Raw genomic sequence first — 12,287 nt, 5'->3', positions numbered from 1 at the left:
TAGTCAGGAATTTCTGTAGAAGAAATAGGCTCTTAAAAAGTTCCCCGAGCTACTTTGTATTCAAAAGAAAGAGTTTGTCATCCCGTCAACCCACCTCGCTAAATTGGATGCTTACGTACAGCCTGTAGTTAGGCTACAGGTAAACCCTTCCAACAGTGCTTGTAAGGGTTTACCTGGTTTATATATATATCAAAAACATCCTAGAACCGTTTTGGTGTATACCTGTTTATTCTAAACTGAACGCCATTAAAGTACCTATCCTACATGTATATGTTATGTATCAAATGGAGATATTGGCTCAAAGCTAATTTATTTCTACGGTAAACGAATTTCCAATACCTAAAAACGAATTAAAAAAAACAAGCTTTAAATTGGACCACTCTTTTAACCGTATCCTAAACGGTTTTTCCGTACCTCAATCGTTTTAGCAATAACTCGACTAAACTAGCCCTCAAACGAAAAATTGATTTGGACCTTTCATCTCTAATGGCGTTTGCCTTAACAACTGAGTTATAGAAGGGCCACTCTACACGTCGAGTGTGGCAATTACGAGTATTTCTCTCATTCTTTTCCTTTCAAATGATATAGGTATTCGTTAAATATGTATGCACGTAGGTACAGTAGGTAGATAATTCTGTATCGTACGTATCTTGGTGTCCTAAAATTAGTGTCTTAAATTATCTAAATTTTGTACTCGTAAGATCGTAAACTCGTGCCCAAGGCTGCCTACAGTTGTCTGCTTCGATATCTAAGGGTCTCCCCTGATATATCGACGCGCATTCGGCAAAAGCCGATAGGAAAAAGCTTTATGTCCACGCAATAAGAGCGAAAAAGCCGTCGACGCGTCGGCCGATGCGAGCCGAGCCGAACGACGACTTTTTCGCTCTTATTGCGTGGACATAAAGCTTTTTCCTATCGGCTTTTGCCGAATGCGCGTCGATATATCAGGGGAGACCCTAATACAAACGGCTCTGAAGCTCCTCGGTATAGAGATCCACATGTCGAGCAATTAACGAAACACAAAAATGAGTTACATATTAAATATATGTAATTGCTTCTAACTTACCTCTCTTGGAAGCGTGGAAGCTGTCCTGCGGCGAGATGGTCTCAACCTGCGCAAGCAGTTTGGCCCGCGGCAGAATAGCGCGGTCCGCGTTGACGCGCTCCACGGCGTAGCGGAACGCTACCTCCTGCTTGTCATCTTCAGGATGGAACAGGCCACCTGCCACACATAGGTTAACTATGATCGTAATCCTAATGAATGGGCACGTAACATAGCGTAGCGTAACATAGCATAACTCGTCGCGCGACCACTGCCTGTACTTTGCTTTATGTTTTTACAAAGAAACTTAAAACGCGCTGGCTGTGTGTACCTATACATACGTTTCATTACGCGTTGAGCCATCAAAATTAGACATTTATTGGTAAAAGCAATGTTATTTTACATGTGCGATTCACTTAAAATGCGTTACATCATCTCGTTTCACCGCATTGCTAACGTCCCTCAGATTGGATTACCTTTGCCCAAAGTTTTAAGCAAATTACAATACAATTATGTACATAAATCAATGTCAATTTAATCTCAATTTAACATCACTTACTACTGCGAAATTAACAAATCATTAAGATTATTAAAGATTGAACGCCGCTATTTATGCGAAGCGACTGTGCTAGAATAAAATTAGCTTAAATAGCTCCACAGTGACCCTACTGTACCCAAGTCGTATTTTTATATTGACATTGTAGCAGTTGCATTCACTTTGTCTTCTACCACTTACAAAATACTACGCCACCAAAATATGTAAGGTAAACGTACTAGTGCTCGACATGCTAATGCCCAATAGATGACCCCTTGCTGTCACCTCTATTAACAATGACTTAAGTTTCAAGATGACATGTACTGGGACCGCGTCGAGCACCAGTACGTTTACATTATGTATATTACTTATTCACTTGACGTAGGTAACTTTAGTCTGCTCTCAACCACGAAACATTTACAAGAGAAAATGTTTATATTTACAAGTAATTAATCTAGTCAAGGTGAACCCTGGCATGGATGAATTTTAACTTATATTTATGTACCTTTACTAAAACGACGTAAATTTTTACGACGTCACTAATTAGGCAGCCATTAACTAATTTGGAAAGTTTCGTTCATTTGAAATAGACGTTCAGATAAGACCTGTTTTTATTCAGGACACCAAAGAGCTTTGCTAGTTTTATTTATTATATATATGATAACAGTACCTATAAGAGGAATTTTGAGATAGACTGGATATTATAATACTCTCGTTTTTACAGCTAGCACATGTATAAATATATTCATAGAAACACGTACACGACAGCATAAATAACATAGGGCAGTGGTTGTAATCATGCAATCACGTCGATGTAAGCCATCAGAGATGTCAGAGACTTATCTCTGTTGATGCTGTCGCTGGCGCTTCCATACCTACTAACTATGACCTACCTACATACCCTACCTACCTACATCATTGTTAAAACATTTGGCAGATGTCAGTATCAAATCAACCATCAGTCCATCGGAATAAGACTAAATAGATATACCTATATTACCTACGAGTAAGGTACTTACTTAGTATTTTTAATCATTAAATAATTGCTTTCCTAGCGAGTAAAGTTACAAGAATCAATTTAAAAGCATTCCTTCTCGGGTCTTCTAATTATATCGCTAGCAGATATTTTACTTTATCCGTCACTTCTTACAATCCTTAATTTTCTGTTAAATTATTTAGAGAATTTAGAACTGTGGAATTTGTGTTATATACAAACTTCGCTTGAATTATTACTAGTTTACTTATTAAACTTAAGTAGAGTTAGAGCAAGAAAAGTCAAATTTCAAATGTCAAACTTCTGTGAAATTATGACGTATAAATAACACTTGCCCTGCGTGGGCTATCAAAATCGCTGCAGACTGTTTGGTGTAACTCTAGATAACTTTAATAGGTATTAATATTATTTCGATTTAACAGTCTTTATGTCACATCTAATTTGGAGTGTTTAAATAAAAAGATTTAATTATGTTTCTCGAAGTAATAATTATGAATCGTATCTATGGTCTACCCACGTATTTCACGACAGGGGGCCCAGCCAAGATAACAATCGTACATCGACAAACGCTAAACGAATGGAATAAATGTACCGAGATGACAGATGCTACGAGAAGTCTACACACTATGTAAATATGTGTATGTATGTATGTATGTATGTGTGACTATTTCCACATTATGTCGATGTGATAGTATGTAAACCAATCCTTACTATCACTATCAACGATGAGTGTCATCGTATCTCCTGATTTCTTGGTTAATAGTATTTTTTATTCAAATAAAAAAATACTTGCTTTCGGTCAGTTGATGAATAAATTCTATTAAAATTCCCAAACAATGGATTTATTAATTGTTCTAATATTTAATTATGGTAGGTACTTACCGTAAAAAATATAATTCGTCCTTTAAATATTAGAAAGTTACAGATTCTAAGAAGTTAGTTTGAGAAGTAGAATCAATTCTTGCTTAGGTATAAAATAAACAACATACCTACTCATAAGTATGTATGTATAGGTACGTACTAGAAATATTCAAGTCAATACGTTAATATCCTTCCTTACCAATCCTTATTGTATCCGGCAACGCAGAAAGGTGACCAAAAAATAGGATCAGATAAATTGCCTTGGCTCCTCTCATCCTGAAACAAAAAAGTTATAACTTTTTCAATTTCGCCATTTTGCGCATAAAATGCCGCCCTAGTTTTGGTCACCTCGACCAAACTTTTAGAGGGCAACGGGGAATTTAGACAATACATAAATCAGACTGACGGCCCGATTCTAACTTTAAGATACGTCAATCAATAGATCTAAAAACGGTATGGATTAGATATGTCAGTGTCAAATGTGGCGTTTCTTCAAACAAATACGTCACTTTTGACACTGACACATCTAATCCATATCGTTTCTAGATCTATTAATTGACGTATCTTAAAGTTTGAATCCGGCAGTATATGATATAAAATGCCTAAATGCTAATGAGCCAGTTTGCGAAGTGTGTTTAGATGATCCTATGTCCTATACAATTGTAAAGACGAATTCGTATTTGTGTTCATAATAATAATTCATCTCGATAATACTAGCGGAAATGGTGTAACTTAACCGCGTAATTAGGATCATGTGTGGTGTGGCTAAAAGTTTATCTACCACACGCGATACATTTGAAGGCTCTACCGAAAACACTTCATTACTTATAGTTACATCAGAAGTCAGTAGATTAATATTCGTACAATGCATAATAACATTAAACACACTTAACGAAGCTGAAAATAATGCGTCTTTTTTCCTTAAAAAGTGAATGAGCAAAGTCCAGGAAAATTTCTCCAATAAAACCATAATGTTTATGTTTTATCTGATGTAACCAATATCCCAACAAAAACATAAATGTGAAATGAGAGCCAAGTTCAATATTAAGAATATGTGTTGTTGTTGACTCGCTGACAAAAGAATTGAGATCTATATGGGTGCCAAGTTCTGTGTTGTGTAGAAAATCCTGAAATTATAAAGGATTTGACTTGGCTAGTTTTTACCAACAAACCAAATTTTAGAAAAGTAGCCTATACGTAAAAACTAGCCAAGACAAATCCTTTATAATTTCAGGATTTTCTACACAACACAGAACTTGGCACCCATATAGATCTCAATTCTTTTGTCAGCGAGTCAACAACAACACATATTCTTAATATTGAACTTGGCTCTCATTTCACATTTATGTTTTTGTTGGGATATCATTACTTTTTGTACAGAAATTACTATTGTAGGTATTTATCATAAAAGCAGTTTGCCTAAGCTGAAAAGGAGACCCTCGCTAACGCGCGGTCAATTGTTATAAAGTTTCTGTTTTCAGATTTTTTCCTTTTTTATACGCCTAATAGTCTACCTTCATGCCAAATATCAAGTTTCTAAGTGATCTAGAAGTGGGTTAGGTTTTTGGTCTATAAATATTACCTAATTATTTTTTTTACATCTAAGTATCAATAATTTCCCGTTTTCAGATTTTTCCCTCTATATAAACCTAATGTAGACTATTAGGTATTTTTCCATCGAAATATCAATAATTTCCAGTTTTCAGATTTTTCCCTCTATATACACCTAATAGTCTACCTTGATGCCAAATATCAAGTTTCTAAGTCATCTAGAAGTGGGTTAGGTTTTTGGTCTATAAGTATTAATTATTTTTTTCCATCAAAATATCAATAATTTCCAGTTTTTAGATTTTTTCCTCTATATACACCTAATAGTCTAGCTTGATGCCAAATATCAAGTTTCTAAGTGATCTAGAAGAGGGGTTAGGTTTTTGGACTATAAGTATTAATTATTATTTTTCTATCGAAATATCAATAATTTCCAGTTTTCAGATTTTTCCCTCTATACACACCTAATAGTCTACCTTGATGCCAAATATCAAGTTTCTATGTCATCTAGAAGTGGGTTAGGTTTTTGGTCTATAAGTATTAATTATTTTTTTTTCATCAAAATATCAATAATTTCCAGTTTTTTGATTTTTTCCTCTATATACACCTAATAGTCTACCTTGATGCCAAATATCAAGTTTCTAAGTCATCTAGCAGTGGGTTAGGTTTTTGGTCTATAAGTATTAATTTTTTTTTTCCATCGAAATATCAATAATTTCCACTTTTCAGATTTTTCCCTCTATATACACCTAATAGTCTACCTTGATGCCAAATTTCAAGTTTCTAGGTCATCTGGAAGTGGGTTAGGTTTATGATCTATATGTCAGTCAGTCACAAAAATGCCGGTTTTTAAACGTTAATTTATCAGTAACTGTTTGAGCTACGTTTATGAAATTTTGTATTTTGGACAAGCTAAGGGGCTTGAATACATGTGCCAAATTTCATTAGTGTAGGTTAAGTAGGTTTCAAATTGTCAAGGGGTCAAAAGTAGCTCGAAATGGTTCGTGTAATATTACACACGGTTGCTGCGTCGCCAGTTCCTTTTTCTTTGAACTTGGCTGGACACGCTACCGCGTGTCTAGATTCCTTTTTTTCGTACAATAAAGTGTTTACTTACTTAATGTTATGCAAGGGGTAAAATAATTGTATTTAACTTACACGTGACGAGGTAGCCAGTCTATTACATACAGTACATAGCATCAGATATACTTATTACAGTCTTACAAAGTAGTTTTGTCAGTAGAAAATGGTGGCATGGCAAATCAAGGAATAGAGTTTCCCTCTCTTGTCTATCTACCTATCTATCGCCCAATTTTACTGGACGTGACAGTTAAAATAGCATAGAAGCGCGAGTGAGAAATCAAATTCATTGTCATTGTCATTACATTTTTCTTCAAACTACGTATTAGCAATACCTTGTACAATACTCCGGCACGTGCTCAATGAAATCAATTAGAAATGCCGCGGCATACTTGTGGTCGGGTGGGGAATGTAGGGCAATTGAGCATCCACCGTTCGCGCACTTCAAGAGCTTCTCATTACTTGTACAGGGTAATTATTACACATTAATTGTCCATGAATACGTAATCATGCCTTGAGGATGTGACTACAAAGGAAGTAGGTAATTTTAAAGGATTCACGACTTTTTTGTCGAAACCGCCACACGCTCCGTGCAACCGCGCCAGCTAGCGGGCGCCCTTAGTGTTCAGCTAATATTTATAGTAAGTGTACGTAAGTACTTATATCTAAAAATAGACATCAGAAATCGAAACTAAACTAAGAACCCTACGCGCCAAACCGTCACGCTATTGTTAAGGTGACAGGTAACGCTACCAGCTAAGAGATGCAAAGGAGTTAACACAGCGATCCCAACGGGTCGAAGTATCCTTAATAATGAAGTAAGATAAGGGAACATGTCCCCCGAGTCCTCCTTTGTTCCACTGAATCACTTTGAACTCACGTATTGACTCGCTCGCTTGGCTTGCGCACGCTACCTAAGCCTAAGTATCTGCAGTATAATGAAATTAATTAGATAGGTATTCTAAGTGGCAAAGTCCTGCTTAATCTAAAGTAAATGTATTTGGTTTGTATCTTACTGCTCATCTTCAAACACTGAACTAACAAAAAACCTTACAGCACACCAATTTATTAGGGCCGTAACCTTGTTATGTGATAATATTATCTAGTTTCAGGTATTTTAATCAGTATTATAATTTTATTGTATTACAAATTAAAACATTACACCAATATTACATTAATTATAAAATACATCACATAATTACATTACATTTACACAAGTTACATATTATTTTAGTTATTTATTAGGACCTTAAAATTTGAAACTAGTTCTCCAAATACTGTCGAGCTCCACTACTTTTATTTTAAGAAAGGATTTATTGAAATCGAACCCCAAAGGAGGTGAAAATGTGGTACAAAGTTTTATCGATTCCCGGCCCGATTCGAACGTTTTTGTTTGAAGAAACGTCACTTTTGACACTGCCATATCTAATCCATATAGGGTTGCCAGATGGTCGGGATTTGGCGGGATTCTCCCGATTTTTAGCATGTGTTCCCGATTCCCGACAAAGTGAAAATTGTCCCGAAAAACAGCTTCACGTTATAAAACAATACTTTCAAGTTCCGAACTGTTTTTTACCGCCGCGATTTTTTTTTTGTTTGTTCAAGATCCCAAAGATTTTTTTCTATTTTTATATAAAAACGTCTATGGGCAGAGCAGCTGACGTAGTGCCAATAATATAAAATATCGTCGTTTTTAATACAATTACTTTAATTTGAATGTTTATTTTTTCCCGACTTAAGTCCCAAAATCCCGATAAATTTATATTTTTTCCCGATAATAGCGCCTTTCGATCTGGCAACCCTAAATCCATATCGTATCTAGACGTAATATTTGACGTATCTTAATGTTCGAATGGGCCGTTCAACGCGGACAAAGTTGTAGACGTCTCCGGCGATATAGATACGATTAACAAAAACCGACGATTTGTATTTTGTTGAGGTAGAAATATTTACGGGGCATTTGTGTTTTTCCTACTTACCTATTTACAATATATGTAGCGGCGATTTAGGAGAATTTTAAATAAATTTAGCAGTTTTCAGCTTGATAATACTATGTTTCATTCTCGAAAAAGTTCATTATACCATGTTTTATCTTTCGTAATAATCAAACACGGAACGCCTGTAGTTTTTATACGAGCAATTTCCCCGAAGCCCTCATTTATCATTTACAGGATGTTTTTCAACCCTTAGCCATATTCTGCGATGTGAATATATAGGTCATACTTGAGCAATTTTTATTATAATAAATAATAATACATTTCATTTATTTCAAGTAACACTATGTAAGTATGACGGGAAAAAACCATGACATCGCTATTTCATACATTTTGTCTGATCAGATATCGATGTTTTCCATGGGAGAGCCAAAATATTTTTCGCGTTTTCAGGTTTCGTCCCATAGTTAAAGTTTCTCAGTATGACCTATATACTCACCTCGCCAAATTTGGCTTATTGGTGAAAAAAAAACAATTCAATAAGTAATTTGGTTACTGTCAGGGGATAGTCGCCTCCCTAAAAAATACCTTCTTGTATAAAAATTGCAGTTACTGTCATTTCTACACAAAACCAAGCACGCGAGAGGCATAAAGACAGACATAAATCTTAACCCTCTTTTCACTTGGTTAAGATTGTTTTATATCCAAAAATGTAGGTGCTACTCGTATAATACAGCTAAGTTAGGAGGCCGGTTCTAACATATAGATTAGTATCAATTTGATCTCCTTTTGACATTATTCGGCCTCGCTTATATTGTATTTCTGCGAGTGAGATGCGCTGTGAGTACCAAATCGATAAGAAATCGCTTTAAAATCGGATATTTTAATTTTCGGATATTTTGGTTTTCTCCCTAACCCTAGGCCTATTTCTCACTGGTCACTTGGTAAGCGTAGCTTCCAAACTCTAATTTGCAATATAGCAATAGCGAAGAGGGCGGATGTTGACTGAGACCTTAATTTTCGTGCAATATCCGTTGCATTACTTGTATATGTAATCGTAAAAGCAAGCAGCCGTCAGTTTACAATCTCGCTGACGGTAGAAAGATTACAAACTAACCTGACCTAACCATCGTTAGATTGTAAACGAATACTTTGAACGGTTTACAATCTTACTCGGTGTCGTATATCAAGTGCAAAACGTAAATAGGTACCTACGTTTTTAAGACAAAAATAATTATAATCAGAAACAAAGAAGAAGAAAGATTTACTCTTAGAAGACAAGAAGAGTAATTAGACTCAAATCCAAAAAGTAGGATTTCTAAAATTTTAAGACTACCACGTATGTACTTTATACCTACGACTAAGGTAGACATTCGGGTATTTCTATTAAAAGTTGTACTCCCTAGTTTTATATTAGAGGTGAGAATTTTCATATTATTTCTACTCAGAATAACGAACTCTAACTATCCTTATCCTTACCGAAAAAAAATTGACAAGGACGTTGCTCGCGTTTATCTCGTGGCAGTAGGTAACTGTCAACTGGTGGAACCCAAATCGAAGTCATTTGCAAAATAATGAATAACAATCGGCGCGATTCGGGCGCGACCTTATGGCGGCTGGCGCTTACGCTATTATTAACGCCGCTCCAATATTCAGCCGGGACCATGGTACCTTTTGCCGTGGAACGTCACATATCTTTACTATTTCATATCTGGGTGAATAAACTTTTAGTGTTCAACGTCACACGTACAGAGTCCCTGATCGATAATACAAATTTATACAAAAGTATGAGTTTTTTTAGTATTCCGCTATGTTCCTGTTAATATTTTCTAACATTTTATTACAAAACATTTCATTTTGTTTACAATTTACCCGTTCTTTATTGGTTGTCCAACAGACCAAAAGTTGGTTATCCATAGTAGGACGGATTGTCCCCTTGCAACAGTGCACCGTAAAACTTTGTATTATGAAAAAAATACTGTTGTGGAATTGATATTTAAACACATAATCATTTTTATGGATAAGTATCATCAATAAAATATACCGATTTGTTATATTTGCATGTAACGGTTTATGAATTTCTTGTGTTTAAATTTTGTCCCTTGAATTATCCACGTCATGCAGGTCAACTGGACAACCATAAATTATCTATGAAATCTAAATATATATAACGTAGCAAGATACTTGACGACAAGTTCAAGTTTCTGGTAAGCAGATAGGCCTACTCGCCATTTTGATTACACGAAACTCGCGGCGTCAGTCGGTCGAGTACTGTTGGAGAGTGTGGGTGGCTTTATTATATGTCCATCGGACCACTGGCATAAATACATAAATACTTAACATATTACAATAAATTGTATTGTACCAGATACTACTTCACATATATTTTACCGTAAGGGTGAAATAAACACAAAAAATCTTTAGAATTTATTATACGGCTCAAAGTTTTAGATAAGTCCCTCTGACAACTAGTCACTTGGACAACGGAAGTGGTTGTCCATAGGACATTTTGGTTGTCTCTTAGACTTTTTTAGATTTTTATAGGGTCTGAAACAAATTCAATAAAGTATCAGAAAGCACTAACATACATATATATGTTGGTGCTTTCTGATATTTTATTAAATTTGTTTCATTTAGTACCCTCTTTAAGATTTATTATTAATATTTCCATTGGACAACCAGATATGTCTATGGGACAACTAAGTTGTCCCTAGATTGAAAAACAGATATCTTTATTTTTTTCTTTGTAAATTAAAGAGCAGTTCATATTTTTTTAAAGGTACAATAATGCAATATAAAACAAAGTAGCAGGAGCCATTTTCTTACATCACTATAACTATTTCGCGTTTTAATTCTAAAAATCCGATTATGTGAAATAAGAGTTGTCCAGGGGATACATTTTAGGGATATATTGTGAAATTTCGTGAGTATATGCCATATATAAAGATAAAAAATTATACAGCATTGTGTAATTAATGTAATTAAAATAATTGTTTAAACAATAATTGATGTCTAGTATGTTTAAAAATACTTTCGGATAGTGGTCCAGGGGATAGGGCAGATTTGGGCTGGTGAATTTTTTTCGTCATATTCACTAAATTCTTAAAAAAACAGCTCTGCTTTATACATAATCATAAACTAGAGAAACTTATCTTTTAAATAAAGTATATAAATATGGACAATAACAAATAAAAATAAAAATCCATAATTTCATCATGTGGACATTTAAAAGTTGATTCACCCATCTAGTGAATCTCTAATTCATTTCCCGAATCGCGCCGAATAATCCTACACTTTCAGAAATCACCGATTCAGTGCCAGCGCAAGCTACGTGCTACGAGCGTAGGCGATAATACGGGAAAACCCGTATACATACGGGTTTTCCCGTATTATCGCCGAAAAGCGCCTACGAAGAGAGAACCCGCATGGCGATGGCGGGTCGCTGGCAGTGCATGTGTTCTAATCTACATATTATTTTTTAAACTACTTATGTAATTTAGCATGTACTTTTCATAAAGCGAAATAAAGCGCTGCCTCTGAAAGTAATTTAAGAAATTATTCAGTACAGGACATAAAGAGAACTGTTGTTTTCATTATGGAAACGAGATTGTTATTCTCGGTGGCAACGTACGGTGGTAATAGTACGATCATCAATATATGTCGGGCACAACCACAGATTACCAACCCAGTTACCTTCTAGACGACGCATCGCTTAGAGACATTATTAGAAATTCTTGTGGCGCAATAACACACTGCCGGCTCTCGGGGTCGCTCGCAGAATACAAAGTATGAGGTTGCCAGGAAATCGACATTGTTTGCATGCGGCAGACAACCCATCGGGATTGCGCCACTATATAATCATATCTTAGACATATACAGGGTGATTTTGTTATGTCTGACCATACTCGAAAGAGTGAATTTATATGGCATACTGAACAATTTTTAACAAGCTTTTATTAGGTCGACCTGTATGTAACCAAAGACATATGTAACTCCGTATAAGATGAATAAAGTCTAAGAAAAAAACGTGCCTCGGAAATCAAGAAAAAGTCATTCTCGGATAGATGGCGCACACACCTTTGGCCTATGGTCGGCTAGATGGCGTTGACGACACCGTTATATATTTAAAAATTTTAACACATAGGTATCAGTGAATGAACATTGGTCAAAATGATATAAAAATAATAAAATTATTTATCCATATATATAATTTTTTTTCGATAGTTTTATACGTTTTCATTTTGAGTTTTAGTCGTGTGTCGATAGATGGCAGTAAATTTACTGTGACTACAA

At 35.3% G+C, this 12,287-nt stretch overlaps 1 protein-coding gene across 3 annotated transcripts in view; it reads right to left on the bottom strand.

Moving 5' to 3' along the window:
• Positions 1-12,287, bottom strand: part of LOC134794319 (glutamate receptor ionotropic, kainate 2) — a 35,734-nt gene that overhangs the window by 18,939 nt on the left and 4,508 nt on the right. For all 3 annotated transcript variants that reach the window (XM_063766088.1, XM_063766090.1, XM_063766089.1), the window contains exons 2-3: positions 3,632-3,708; positions 1,067-1,222 (exon numbers count right to left, since the gene is read on the bottom strand). In XM_063766088.1, coding sequence (XP_063622158.1) covers positions 1,067-1,222; positions 3,632-3,707 — 232 coding nt within the window. In that variant the 5' untranslated portion in view covers position 3,708. The remainder of the gene's footprint in view (positions 1-1,066; positions 1,223-3,631; positions 3,709-12,287) is intronic.

This window comes from Cydia splendana, chromosome 10 (assembly GCF_910591565.1).
Source record: "Cydia splendana chromosome 10, ilCydSple1.2, whole genome shotgun sequence".
NCBI classification, from domain to species: domain Eukaryota; kingdom Metazoa; phylum Arthropoda; class Insecta; order Lepidoptera; family Tortricidae; genus Cydia; species Cydia splendana.
Note: the sequence above shows the minus strand (reverse complement) of the source record. Positions and strands in the feature narration are given on the sequence as shown.